At 39.6% G+C, this 15,618-nt stretch overlaps 1 protein-coding gene across 2 annotated transcripts in view; it reads right to left on the bottom strand.

The window, feature by feature from the left end:
* The window catches only part of tsnare1 (T-SNARE Domain Containing 1), a 246,109-nt gene that overhangs the window by 131,175 nt on the left and 99,316 nt on the right, over positions 1 to 15,618 (bottom strand). For both annotated transcript variants that reach the window (XM_085803223.1, XM_085803222.1), the window contains exons 3-4: positions 14,408 to 14,485; positions 13,173 to 13,242 (exon numbers count right to left, since the gene is read on the bottom strand). In XM_085803223.1, coding sequence (XP_085659349.1) covers positions 13,173 to 13,242; positions 14,408 to 14,485 — 148 coding nt within the window. The remainder of the gene's footprint in view (positions 1 to 13,172; positions 13,243 to 14,407; positions 14,486 to 15,618) is intronic.

A 15,618-nucleotide genomic window follows, 5' to 3' on the forward strand; every position in this document is an offset into this window, starting at 1 on the left:
ATAAAGCACCGGAGACCATCTCAGTATCTGAAACTGAATTGAAATATCAATACTTCTAATCAAAGACATTTCTGTTCTGGGATCAGTTCTCATATTGTAAAATCAACAGATGGGCAAGTGCTCAGTGTTGAACAGATACATGTTATCATTTATGTCTAGAGCTGATTATAAATAGGTTAATCACCATCAAAATAATGTATATTTCGACAAACAGTTTTTTTTTAAACATCAGAGTTCCCTGCATTCTAAAAGCCATGGGATGCCATCTCATACAAATTGATATCAATAAACACACCATCAGCTACGTAATGTATTATTCTCAGTCTGTTTTATTTGGCAGCCGTTTTCAAAATGTATGAACTGACTCAATCATTATGATATTTATCTCATGATGTCTTTGACTGGATATATCAGGTATAGTTCAACTTGCAAGCTATTTCTAGAACTGCAGAGCAGAGCCGCGAGCTGCTCAGAGCTACACTACGGAGGCTCATGGAATTTCTTGCTTTCCCTCATCAAACTCATCAAATACACAATCCAACAACTCCAAAACACTCTGGTGGACAAGTTGTGACCTGCACATTCACCACGCTATGAGATAATAACAGAACGTTACCAGACAGAGTTGTTTTAGAGGGAAATACAGAGACCCTGACAGGAACGCACATCATCAATTTTGCATGAATTTACCTAAAAAACAACTCCATCTCAGCCTGTGTGTGTGTGTGCGTGCTCAGAAGTAAAGACAGATTTGTATAACACCATGACCATAATCTCTATAATATCCCCCCAAAAAAATACACCAAATTTCAGACAAATATTGAATTCATGAGGCAAAAGAGATGTTGCTAAAGCTGATTCTGAAGTACAATTTCACCAGTTTTTCTACACATAGAGGGTCCATTAGATGCAGTTTGATATTGTCTCAAAGTTTTTTTTAATCTGTCAAAAATGTCAAGTTAACTCTCCACATTTCGAATCCTCCTCTCCTGACTTTGTTTGGACAGTATTCAACTTTTCAACCTATTAAATCAACTAATTTCTCAAAAAACATCGATGGCCGGGCCCCGATGGTTTGATGAGGGAAACCAAGAAATCCCATTAGCCTCCATAGCGTAGCTCTGAGCAGATCGCGGCTCTGCTCTGCCGTTCTAAAAATAGCATGCACCGACAATTACAGGTAACGAACCTACTCCCAAAGGTATAGGGATTATGGCAATGGGCCAATTTGCCAAAATGTTGAACTATCCCTTTAATGAAGGAGCATGAATGCACAGACTGAAAGGAAGGCTTTAGAGAGGTTTCATGAAGAAGGACATGTAATAGACATGTTTGTAAGGGATCATGTCTTTTGGGTTGACATCATTTGTTCACAATAAAACTCCACGGTGTTTCTGTGATGGAACAGACTTTTAGAAAAGTTTGAAAATAGCAGACATGCCAACTACACATGCACGGAGCGACTGTTCCCTAAACGCTCCTGACACTTTACATTTACATTTATAGAGCTGTATTCCAGGCGCTTATTTGAAGAGACTTCTAGTGAGAGCGACAGCACAGTTCAATCCCCCCATCGCCAGCACTATAAAATTATACCCACATCAACACACACACTCACAGACTGAGCCGCAGTTTCACAGTCCATCTGACATTTAAATGTGTATCTCCGACAGAACACACACCTAACTATTGGTCCGCAGGCGCACGTGGCTGTATGAGAGCAGTGCATTTACGTGGGTTTGAGAGGCAGAGTGATGGCTGCTTGTTGTGTAAGAGTGGAGGAGGAACGTGTGGAGAGCTGCATCCACACGGTCAGAGTCTGAGTCTCAGCACATGAGCTGTGACATTTCTACCTGTTTCCTGCATGTATTGCTAGATGTCGATTTCACAGCTTGTATTAGCTGTATTTACAGGGTTTTTTTTTTCACACCACTCACTAGCTCTGAAACCGGATGTGTAGTTTATGAAACCCCATGTTATAACGGCCCAGGTGCTGCCTTGTGTTTTCAGGGAATCAAATGGCAAGACTTATTGTATAGAAAATGGTGGTGGTTTATCTCAGCCATTTTCACAATCACATAACTGTGAATGCATAATGATCATATTTACTTCAACGTTATTCATGTCCCAAGGGGGCAATTTGTTTTGCAGCTCGACAGGAACAGACACAGAAAACAACATTAACCTGTAAGGTAGGGGAGAGTGGGGTAATGTGAGACACCCCCTATATCTAGAAAACGGAACACATTTATGGTCATCTGACCATTATGTTTTCAAGCCCCTTCCATTTCCCCATGGCCATGAAGGAGAGGACCTCATGATGCTGTGGAAAGCATGTTTTTTTTCACAAAAATATAATTTTTGCATGTAAAAGTAAATTTTCTCTTCTGCCAAAGCAAATTGATTCAGGTAGAAAAACTTACTTGATACATGATGATGAACTACCAACACATAAAACCATGTGATGATGCTGGCTGAAAATTAGCCTGAATTTCTAAGAGAGGTCGTTTTTTCTAAAATGGGGGTGTTGGGGTAAAGTGAGACAAATGCTGCGGGGTAAAGTGAGACCATGGATGTATTATAATAAATCCAAGAGTGAGACACTGTGAGCACACCATACACACTAGAATCTCGTCCCCCAAGCCAGAAATCTCGCATGATCAATGATCTGTAGCCACACTGCTTTGTTATGCTATGTGCTCTCAGTCAGCTCGCTTATTTATTGGTTAATTAACTCAATTTTAGTCACATTCCACTTTGTCGGCTCCCCCCACATAAAAGAGGACTTTTGATCAAAATGGTCACGATTGTCGGGGCCTACAACCTGACCCCCAGACTATCTAACTGGTCCTATCTGTCATTTGAATGTTAATTAAAACATTTTGTGTTGTATTTGATTTTGGTTTTGAGTCACTTTGTGTTGAGAAAACAAAAGTGCTTAATTGACAAATCCCCATGATTCTGCTACTAGTCTGACATTAGTTCTGGAAAGTGTGGTTGTCAAGCTGTCAGGACTCTAACTGTTACAACATGTGTTGTTATGGTAGTTTCAGAGTGGAAAAAGTAAGTGGATCAGTTTACCCCACTGATTTTTCTAGTTTGTCTCAGTTTACCCCTGACCTGGGGTAAAGTGAGACACGAGACCACTTTTTTTTAAACAATCATATTTTCACTGTCCTTCGTCCTAAATACATTCTGATAATTTCCATTGCTAGGCAACATCCTGAACTAATGGGAAATGTGTAAATTTTACTGATAAATCATTTTAGCTCGCTTAGAGGGGAGCAAATGTAAAAAGTGTCTCACTTTACCCCACTCTCCCCTATATGATTTTAAATGTTTTTTGACATAATGTGTATGTTATTTTACAATATAATGGGCATTTATCAACTATAATAAACTGTATTTTAATTAACTTTGATTGTAAAAATCTACTCTGTATTTTTACAATTATTGTACGTAGTTCTGTGATACAGTTATTTACTGTAATTTTACGGTATCCGTCTGGAAACTTTGCTGCCAGTGCTTTCACCGTTTTTTTTTACAGATTTTTTTTTTTTACAGTGTACATACCCAGGTACAGAGGTCCAGAGATGGTGGTCAGCTATGAAGACACACGACACAATAATATGCAAGAGTGTGATCTGCTGTACTGCTGATATCTTGCCACTTCACTATTTTAGTGAGTTAATTTAATTTATAGACTTGATGTTGAGGTTCCCATACCAGCACATCAATGAGCAAGTAAGTACCAACTCAATGCAAGATTTATGAAATCGGCTCATGAGGGACCTGTCCACATGGAAGAATGACAGAAGCCAGCAGAAGAAGTAGTTCTGACCCTTCTTACATAGCATAATGAAAATGTACTCCATAACAGTCAATACAGAAATATTTCCCCGTCATGTGGTAAGTTTCTTTCTTTCTTTCTTTCTTTCTTTCTTTCTTTCTTTCTTTCTTTCTTTCTTTCTTTCTTTCTTTCTTTCTCTCTATTTCCTTCTTTCTACCCTGTCTCTCTGTCTTATTACTTCTTTCTTTCTTTCTGCTGCATGTACATTGGCATGTGCCAAACAATTTTGAATTGTTGTTTATTGACTGCATCACTTACAATTTTGAAACATAAAATACAATAAACTAATGACTTATTAGGGCTGTCAGTTTTTAGAAAAATGAGGTTCGAACGATTATTGAATGACCCGTAATTCGTTCGGATATATTCGAATACCCCCCCCCCCGCCGCAGCACACACAGTCGCGGTGTTTTATTTTGAAAATTGACCGGATACTCTCGTTGTTTCATGTTTGACTTCCTGCCCAGCTTTGACGCGATTGCTCGCGGCTCTCACACAAAATAGACCAGACGCTGCACGGCGCGAGCCGGCCGCGGAGGTACACGCCGCGACACCACACCAGCGGTTAATATGGGCACAGAAAGTAAACTGGCTCCGTTTCTCGGCTGTTCGCGGCCCTTCCGCGTCCGGTGGACGTTCCACGGCGCTATGCTTTCACCGGGCACTGCAGCCAAAGACGGTAAATAGAGTATCTTTGCTGCAGCCTGCATATCGAGCAGGTCATTACTGCTCGAATACGAACTTTCCCCCCCACATTCGAACGAATATTCGAATGTCGAATAAAAAGTGACAGCCCTATGACTTATCATTGAAAACAAAAAGCTACAATAATATGATTACAATATATTCTAACCCCTGGCCAACCCCAACAATTGTATTAGATGTCACTGTTGTTTAATTACGTAATAGCCTATTGTATCCAAATACTCTTTTCTTTCTTTTCTTTTTTTTCTACTAAGTTGTATACTGAATCTTGTGTGTCTTTCACACACTCTGAAGATGAAACTACTGCTGTAAAGTATAGGATCGCCACTATGGACCAAGTCATTCAAATGAATTGCACTTTTAGTGATCAGTGTGTGTTTCACAGGCTTCACAGACTGCCTCAGCTAAAGCACATTTAGTTTTCCAGTGGAGCTAGCTGTTAGCTCACTGCTAATTGTTTACAGCCACATTAGTTCATAGGTGGCTAACAAACAGCTGCATGGGGATCGCCCATGTTCATTGTCAAGGGTTTTTTTCTCTAACGCACGACTCTTACATCTATTAAAGTTGTGTGTGTGAATGCAAGATGTTAAGACTAAAGAAATGTATGTAACCATTAGCAGTTTGATAGTTGTGTGTCCTCTCGATGCATCAATTCACTTGTTATCAACAACATGGACTTCAGAGGCTAACCGTGATAGCCACTGGATAGATGTCAAAAGTGTCATTGTGTTTTCTCTTTTGCTGTTGTGTTTTATGATTTGCCGTTGTTGTTTTTTTCTTTTTGTGTTGTGTTATCTCTTTTTGTGTTGTGTTTTTTTCTTTTTCTGTTTTTCTGATTTGCTGTTGTGATGTGCACCTCAGGGCCACCGTACATGAGTGTCCTGAGATGACCACAAAGTATCCACTGAGTTTGTAATCCAGCAGCGACGAGTTGATGCTACGTTAGCAGCATGTGTAGGACGACATCAGTGGCACATGTGAACTCCATCAGGGGATAACACGGACACTGGCTCACAGCTGACGGTCCAATGTCCAGGATAAAAAAGATGCTATTTCACAGTCCCATGCTGGGGATACGACGCCCCCTCCCTCCCCTCCTCTCAGCACTCTGTCTGCACTTTCTATCGGCCTGCTGGAGTCTGGAATATGATCAGCCGTTTCTCAGTAAAAGCTCATAAGACTGCTCTCTTGATATTCCCACTGGGTCTCCGTCAGCAGACCGAGCTCGTCCAATTCACCGGGGGGGCTCTCACATAACCTTTCCCTCACAACAAAATAAGGAGAGAGTTTATACATTCTCCTCCTTACTCAACATTTGCCTCTGGCCCTGCGTCCCCAGTGTCTCCTCCTCAACTCACTGGGAGTTGTGGCCTCACTCTGAGAACAGTGGGTGTGGAGTCTGCAGTCAGCTGACCATGAAGGTAAACAACACCTGCACTCCCTTTGGTACGGCTACCTGGCTACTCAGGAAAAACAAAACCAAGTCCTTTCAGTCACATAATATCCAAAGAAGAGAGCAAATAAAGCATTTAAAGGTAAAGAATTAAAAACCATATTAGAAAACACAACATAGAAAAGTGAGCAGAACAAATCAAATCAAATCTTTACATAGCTACTACCAAAATCTGCAATCACTCCTGACCGCTCATAGGGCCTATGTTAAAGGGATAGTTCAACATTTTGGCAAATTGACCCATTGTTGTAATCCCTATAGTCATAGCAGTAGGTTCGTTACCTTTAATTGTCAGTGCAAGCTATTTTTTAGAACGGCGGAGCAGAGCTGCAAGCTGCTCAGAGCTACGCTACAGAGGCTAATGGGATTTCTTGGTTTCCCTCATCAAACTCATCAAATACACAATCCAGCAACTCCACAACACTCTGGTGGACAAGTTGTGACCTGCACATTCACCACACTATGAGATAATAACATAACGTTACCAGACAGAATCGTTTTAGAGGGAAATTCATGCAAAACAGCTGATTCAGGGACAGTTTTTCAGTCTCTGCATTTACCTTGAAAACAACTCTGTCTCGTTACAAAATTCCAGTAGAAATCTGGTGCAGCCAGTTTTTCTTTTTAAAAATTTAAAAAAATTAATGTAAGTGCATATTGCCCCTAAATAAAATCAACCAATAAAAACAAGGTAGAACAATAAAGAAAGTTTAGCCTAGCTTACCCTGACTGACCTGTCAGCAGTTTGAATCACACCTCGACAGCTCATTAGCTGCAATAAATACAATTCATTGACCATAGATATTACATTCACATCCGGTTATTCTATTTTTAAGGCCTCTCCTGTTGTACTGTTAGTTTCACTCAGTGATACATATTTAATAAATTAACTCTGGCCTCTTTAACACGCCAGTTTTACGAATAATAACCTCAACACCTCATCACCTTTGTTTTCTTCATGGGGATGTGAAATTATCTGACATCAATGGCAGCACACACAAACACGCTGTCAAAAGATGCACATCACTGAAATAAATCACAGACAGTGCTGTTAACACACTGAGGATTAAGACTGGGGTGGATAAAGCAGTCCAGAGTTTACAGATCAATAAAGCCTCATCAAAACCTGATTGTAGTCTGTTCATGACTGTACATCCACACCGCCAATATATCATTCCACACACAATTTGCAAGAATAAAACACAATAAAACTTCTTCTGTAATTACCAAAACATCTAATTACATATGACAAGGTCAACAAAACAAGTGCGAAAAACATTTGGTTGTGTTTATTTTTTGAAGAATTTGATCATTTAGAGTTTCTTTAGAGAAAACTAAAAGGAGAATGTCAGGGAAAACACTCCTATAACAGTGAACTTTAGAGCTTAGTGATGCTAAATGTAAAAGCTGCTGTTTATATACAGAGTGATACATTGAAATGAAACTTTAAGAAATAAAATGTAACATATAATGCATTACATAAAATCAGGTAAAATGATTGGAGGGACAGGTTTGTTATTGAGTCTACCTTGCTCACACCCATTACATCATAGTTATCAGCCAGGTGGGGGCGCTCTACTCCAAACACAGCCCTGTGTCCTCTGGCATGTTAGAGCCAGAACACCAGTGAATGTCTAATGCGCTAACAAAGACAATGACACTCAGAGGGTGCCAGCCATTAATCCACTTAGACTTTTTGCCGTGTGCATTTCCACGATTACAGGGGTGGGTCAAATTCTATTAACTGTGAGATTTGAGGGTTTTTTTGGGGGGGGGGTTTGCCTGAAGCTATAGGCGTGCAGATGGTGAGTTACCGTTCCCACCATTATTTCACAAAACTCAAGGGAGCTGCTTCTTGTAGGACGTGTGTGTGTGTGCGTGTGTGTGATAGATGTAGCCTTGTTCAGTGTGATTGGACAGAGATCAGACAGATGTAGTCCTCCATTTGATACTACAGGTAACAATGACATGTGGGAAGCACAGGGAAACAGAGGCTGAGTCCGTGGGCTCAGTCTGGATGGGTGTCATTTTCTGTTGATATTTTCTAAATGATTGCAGGTCCCCAGTGACTGTATTTGGTGAACTCCTGAATGAATCCAAATTCAACATTTGACACTGATATGAGGCTCCTCCACAACAAATACTATAATGGGCACAGCAGTGAATCAGCTGTGGAAGGTGAGGCAGGAGATCAGGCAGGTATTCCTGTGTGACATGTCCTATTGACAGTTACAGTGAACCCATTCATTTCCAAAAATGCAAAAAAAAAAAAATTGTAGGGCTCCAGGCTGCCCCTAAAATTTGAAAGAGTGCAAGTAAATTTTTCATCTACTTGCGCATGTGCAATCTCTAAATTGGCTGTTTTTTTTAACACTGGTGAAACATGGATGAGACGACTCAAAGAATCTGGAATCTGCCATTACAGGTGTCAGGCCAATGTGTGTGAGGATCATGAATGAAAAGAAAATATGAATGTTTGCTTTGATTTACGTCAATTTACAGTGTGCGCCCCTAGATTTTCTGCTTGCACCCCGAAATCTTTAAAGGAGAATTCTGGTCATTTTTGACCCCTAAATCCTTGTCCTGGTGGTCACCCAGTGTTGGGGGGAGCAAAAAAATCATTTCTTAACACTAGAACCGCCAAGGGGTCATTTTTACCCCCTTGGTGTTTTTAAATATGTGTAACTCTGTTAAAACAAAACCTCCACTTCTCTCAGTTCATGACTTTTCCTAAAATGGGTTCATTAATCATCTAGTGAATTTTGAAGTCTGTGGGATAAAAAAAAAAAAAATATGACCATTTATACCTAGAACCGCCGAGGGGGTAATTTTTACCCCCAATAGAAAACAGCTGTTTAGTGCCGTGATCAACATTCACGCCGCTGTCCGGTTGCTTAGCAACGGCTATTACACGCCGTTTGACAAGTAGCCTGCCTATCCTGCTGACCATGCATGAAGAGAAAAGGAGGAGATGTGGTGTTAAAACGCACTAAAAACAAAATCTCAACAATGTGCATGAAGAGCCTGTGGACAGGCAGTGTGTGGACAGTGTTCCGTAGCGTTCCGTATCGGCCCGAATGTAGAGACGAAGCGCGTGTGTGTTGCTACTGAAACTGCAGAACCACGGAAAGCGCCTCAGTCAAACGTAAGTTTGTTTGTGTGTGTGTTTGTGTGTGTCTGTGCGCGTCTGTGTGTGTGTGTGTGTGTGTGTGTGTGTGTGTGTGTGTGTGAGTGAGTGAGAGAGAGAGGAAGAGGGAGAGAAAAAACGGCGAAATGTATTTTTGACGATGTATTTTTTCGATTCATAACGAAATAGTCTAGTGTAAAAATGACCCCCTCGGCGGTTCTAGGGGGTGTTGGAATGTCGGCGGTTCTAGTGTTAATCAGACTTTGAGTAAAAAAAAAAGAAAAAAGAAGACCATGTACCCCTTGTAACAAACATTCTGTGATGTAACAAAAAAAAGCTAAAGGTTTAAAGGCATAGTTCACCCTAAATTCAAATTTCACTCATTTGCGCTGGCGCAAATCGCGCAAGATTTGGATGGACCAGGAAGAGGAGCTTCCGCTACAAACAAGCTTGAAATATAGACTTATTTAAAGCAGAAGTGAACGGAATATTTGTGTTAATATAAGTCTTAAATAGTTATATCTTCCGACGGAAATCACTTACATAGAGTGTTTGGTCTGAAACACGGGTCTGTCAGTCACTCTGCTCTGCTGTAAGCCGAGGAGAAAACTTTCCTTGTATCCTACAACCTTTATCCAATGAGGAGAGAGAACAGCATGAAGGGCTGTGTGCAGCCAAGGGATACACGTGAATGTGGCAACGTAGGGACGAGGACCAATTGATCCATGATGAGGGCGGGGACTGCTAACTCCATCGGCTGACAAGAAGTCAGAAAAACGACCGGATCGCTTACTTCTGCTTTAATTTTTTTCTGAACAATTTCTCATGTCGGGGCTTCAATACAAGAGGGACATTACAGACGAGCTGTGTGGAGGAAACTTCTCCCAGCCCTTAGTCGACATGAGGGTGAGTAGATAATGAGTGAAATTTGAATTTTGGGTGAACTATCCCTTTAAAAGGAATCATGGAGCATGGCTTCCATGACAGGATACCACAACACTGTGCACCTGAAGGAGAAGTGTGTGAATGGATCTTAGAGGATAATGACAGGGTGGCTGTCCACCACCTGGTCTGAAGTAAATCTACTGCAAAGTGACTTCAAGCAAAGGAACTGTGGCTCTTTGACCGGCCCAGCCAGAGTCCAGACCTTCACCCTGGACAGATGCTGTGGAATGACCTGAAGAGAGCTGAGAGTCTGTCTGAGGCTGGAGCTGGGACAGCTGGGAGTTATCTATCTGTACAGGAGAGAGCAGTGTTTCCTAGGGTCAGCTCATACTGTGAGGTGAGGAGTAGTCAACAGAGAAAGAGGGGAAGTTACTAATCAGGGTATGAAATTATTTTTTTCTGACTTACCAACTGTTTACTAGGGGAGTGAATCACAAGTTTCAGAATAAAATATCATATTGATTCAGTGGACAACAATTAATAACAATTAATATTTGACTTTTAGCACTTTGCTTTTTGTTAGAATTGTGTTTTGTTTTTTTCTTTGTGCGTATTATTTCCCTTTCTCTTTTATCATGCGCTGGAACTGGGTCTGGAACCAACATTTCCTGAAGGATTGATCGATCAATCAATCAATCAATCAATCAATCAATCAATCAATCAATCAATCAATCAATCAATCAATCAATCAATCAATCAATCAATCATTCAATCCATCCATCCATCCATCCATCCATCTACTGTATCTATCTATCTGTGATGGAAATAAGACTTTATCATCTGATTTTACTCAGTCACTTCCATTCAGATCAAACCACAAAAAGCAGTGTATTATCATTTGACTTCTGGGCTCACCCTGACATTTAAATGAAAAGTAATTTTTTTTTTTTTTATGAAAACATTCACTTTGTTCACTGTAATGTGCCACATTTTGATTTATTGAGCTTTGCAATTTTTTTTCTATAATTCTATTAACTATAGAAAACATTAGGTCCCTGTTTGTTTACATGATCACACACAGTAGCTATGCAAAATACCAGCTGACACATCTTCTCCAAAATCTTTATATAAAATAATAATATTTCTACACTGCTGATTTATTCCTGAGAAGGACAACGGTAACTGACTTTTTTCTAGCTGCTTGCCGCTCACATTTTGTTCCACGAGTGGAAACATACCGGATGAACCACGGGATTTTCAAAATAAAGGCATACACGAAAAATTACAATATGAATAAATTTCTGATCAATGTTTTTATTTTGGAACAATGCTATTGACTCGTTGGTCATTGAATCTATGCATCAATGTAGATCGATGTATTGGTGCACAGTCCCAGTTACTTTAAAACCAAGCCTATACCCTGTTACTCAGTGCAGATGGTTGATTGACCTTATTCAAATAAGCTACAGTGTATATGATCAAAGGTCGATGTGATTCAAGGTATTTTCGGCATCTGTGTGTTCTGAGTGTAAGACGTCCCATCAATGCTCTGCACATTAGGTGACTGATGGGTGAACAGATACAACATTCTCCAGGTTGAATCATCTGCACAAAAGAATACCAATGACTCATCAAAGACTGCAGTCCAAAGGTTATTATGGGCTGAATACAGCCCTGGAGAAATCAATCATTGCACGTTAGCCATTCAGCATCTGCTGCAGAGGAACTCCTGATCATCATCATCACCATCATCTCCATCAGCTGCTCAGAGATGATGAGAAAAACTAAAACCATCCACCAACCATCCAAGTTACAGAAGATATTGTCCTCTACTTCCTTAGCGACAGCACTGAGTAATGGCCTCACGTGTTTTTGCAGAACATTATGACCTAATAGTGAAACTGACCTGTACAATGTCATCACTTCATTTTATCCTTGAGTTAAAGTGTATAATAATTAGTGTATGAATCCTGACCATTCTGTGATGTTTTACCACAACATTCTGCCATGCAGCAAAGAGCAGAAATTCACAATTTCACGAGATGATTTCATGATCAGAAGCTGCTGCTAGATGAACCTCCTGCTAGAAGAACAGTTGTCTCAATTGCAGACAAAATAATGAATTTCATAACTCCTTCCTTTCTTCCAGTGTCTCCCACCTCTTCACCACTCCAGCACTGAATTAAGTGAAGCTGCTGATACACGGTGCTGTTGCTACTTTGAAGAGATTTTCTTTAGAACCGCCCCCACCCACTGTCACGCTCACTGTACAGGTAGTCACTTTCCTCCAGTCAATAGACGCTCTCATGGCAAAACAAGGGCTTAGTCAATAGGAATACAAAGAAAATGACAGTTCAGTCAATAGTCTCTCATCAATGACGCTCGAGGTTGGCTCTTTCAGCTTTTCTTTTCATCACCAAAATGCTATAAAGGTACAGAACACTGTTGTTTGTGAGCACTTAAATGTTTTTAAAAGTAACTGAATGTTTCTGCCACTGGAACTTTATTCTTGTCGAGGTGGAAAAGCGGCGCAGTCAGCTTACGTCACATTGGACAAATGTCTTGATGGATCATGTGATATGCATGTCGGATGTGTTTAAGTCCTAACAAGATTAAAACAAAAGCCTGCTGTTTATGTTCTTGAAGAGCCTGGGAGCCTGCTGACTGTCTCCTACAACAATCTTTTTAAACACCAAAGCTGCTGAATAACACAAAGCATGGATGTAATTTGCATCAGTCGGAGGCACTCAGATGTGTTGTTTGCATCCAGCATCAATACCGCTGAAGGAAAATGGGAAGTTAAAAATAAAAGCAGCCAAGCATTGTCAGTAAGTTTCCAAGGCGATCATAAAAAATGTTCAATAGAATTGATGACATGCCAGCCAACACAGTGGGATGTAATGCATTTTAAACAGATGCAATCATCTTAGATTGGCCACTTTGTCATCAGCGTTGAATCTGGTAATTGCTGGCAGCTCAACTAAAAAAGAATAATCAATATGAAAGAGGGCCATGAAACAAAGAGAAAATAAGCACTTTTCTGGGAAGCAAAGATAAATGTAACACTTGTACTGAGCTGGACGACCAAGTGCGTGGACTGTGAGTGAATGTGTGTGTGTGTGTGTGTGTGTGTGTGTGTGTTAACTCACAGGCTCTGTCGTAGCTCGGCTGTGTCTCTAGATGTTCCCAAGGACTGAAGGTTCTTCTCTAGTGTGACAACTGGGGGGGACAATTGAGCAATATAAACATTAAGGAGACGGTCCATTCGCTCTATAAGCGCACTGTGAGATTAATTCAAGGTTTAATTAATCGTTATCCGTTATTCAAAGTGGCTTCAACCCCAGTCTAAAGAAAACTATAGCTCTCACTGTGATTGGTTCTTTGTGAAAGGAGTGAGGGAAGATTAAGAGACATTAGAACAGAAAGCCTGAGATAAGGTTTCCTAATCCTAAACCAAATATATCCTGAAACAAAACTACTGCTTCTTGTCCACATATATAAGCCTTAACTACAACAACAGCTATGTTTATCTAAAATGTAAACTTGGAACTAAGAGTAATGAATTCAAAAATCTAACTTTAATCCTCAAATTACCTCAACCCTTATTTTATAGTATGGTTTAATTGAGTTCAATATTTCAGCTTGAGTTTAGAGTTCAAATTATTTTTACAGAAAAAAGAAACATACACAAATGTATCATTTTTTAAATATATGTAAGCAATAGAATCCATTGAAATTGGTGTCAAAAAGGTAAAGATAAGGTCAAGATTTACCTGATGAACAAATGTCACTAAAACCTTTATTCCTCATTCTCTGAAGCAGCTCAAATAAAAATCATTTGAGGCTTCACCCTTTTGACTTTCACTGGAAATCATTAGATTGACTCTAATGTTCATGAACATAAAAAAAATAATCAATACACATTAAGAAAAGTGGAACTGATTGAAGCAGTATGAGGATGTTGACAGCATAATGCTGCTTCTAAGAATAATCTGACCCCTACACTCACCCTTAAATCTCCAACTTAATTGAATGAACTCAATTATACCCATCAACTACAACACAAACTAATACAAACCACTTCTTACTTTTCATCTAATTCCTGAACCAAATCCCATTCTTATTATTCTATTCTTGAAAATTCGACTCAGCCTCCTGACTGTTTTCTGAAACAATCTTTCTCAACACTAAAGCTACAAGTTCATTTAAAGGCAGTGCTACGTCTAATTCCTACTTTCTTCCCTAAACCTAGATCCTCATCTGGGAACCCCTTCCAAGAGAAAAAGGACTGGTCAAAGGTCTTGAAGTAATTATGTTAAGTATAGATTAGATACAGGAACACATTAACAAGCACAAGCATCATAATACACAGTCAGCATTTTACCGTTGGCGTTGATCTGGAAGATGTTGGAGGAGGTCTCCTGGAACACATCTTGAAGTTCTGAGGGGCTGACCTGTGTGGCTTTGGAGAAAACATGATATCAGCAAACACTTCTCGGCCCAGTGGAGTGTGACACTGCAGCAGAGGGAGAACGGAGCACACAGCCACAGAAGTACACTGATTCTTTCACATGCAGAACATTTTCACATGTGTCTGTGTGGTTGTCTGGATTTTTTCTTCTTGTTTATCCATCACACTTGATATTTCAGTGGGGATTTTCAAATTGTGCTGCCACGAAGTAGCCAAAACATTCAATTAATGCAGCTGTGTGTTTTCAATGGTCTAAAAATGTCTGGATACTTTTAAATCACGTTTAAAAACTCTGGCTTTTCAATGGCTTTTCATACAGCATGAGAGTTGTGTGGTCTCTGTTTGTCTTTTATTGTATTTTTATATTTCTCAATGTTTTATCTGATTTTATGTTTTTCTTATTGCTTTTATATGCTATTCATTTACTGTATTTTAATTTTAACTTTCTTTATTTTACTGTTCTTATATCTGTTGTGCAGCACTTTGGTAACCTTGTTGTTTTTCAAATGTGCTATACAAATAAAGTGGATTGGATTGGATAAAATACTGTAACATTTTTTCTGTAACAAGATCTGAATTACAGAGGAGAAATCTGCAGTATGACATCAGCTGAAATCCTCATGTATCTGGAGCATCTGAGTAACCAATCTCTGAAGAACCCATAATCCTTAACCCTTAACCCATAAATGTGTTTTTAAGGCTGAATTGCCCTTGCTGTCCCTTTGCACTGCCAAAAATACCACACTTTTTGTTTCTAGTACATGATAAAATAGTTTCCCTGACAACACAAACCCTAAAACATTCATCTGAGCCCAAAACATCATGAACATGTGAGAGTTCCTGAGCAGACTGATGCACGAGGCCTCATTTATGTACGTATAAGAACCGATGTCTACTTTGATGGCCTTTTAAATACAATATAAAACTAGATTTATTCACCTTCTGTTATGTTAGATGGGTCGGATGGTCCACTTACTGTAGCTAGCAATTTGTCTGATTTTATGATGACATTTATAGAATTTATTTTTTCTTTATTCATATTTTTACACACCATCTCAATAACTATTGGCTGGATACTGTAATAACTGTCTGATGACATTAAAGCAGAAGTAAGCAGAATTTTT

Source organism: Trachurus japonicus, chromosome 16, assembly GCF_045865225.1.
Source record: "Trachurus japonicus isolate A0001 chromosome 16, Traja_1.0".
Lineage (NCBI taxonomy): Eukaryota > Metazoa > Chordata > Actinopteri > Carangiformes > Carangidae > Trachurus > Trachurus japonicus.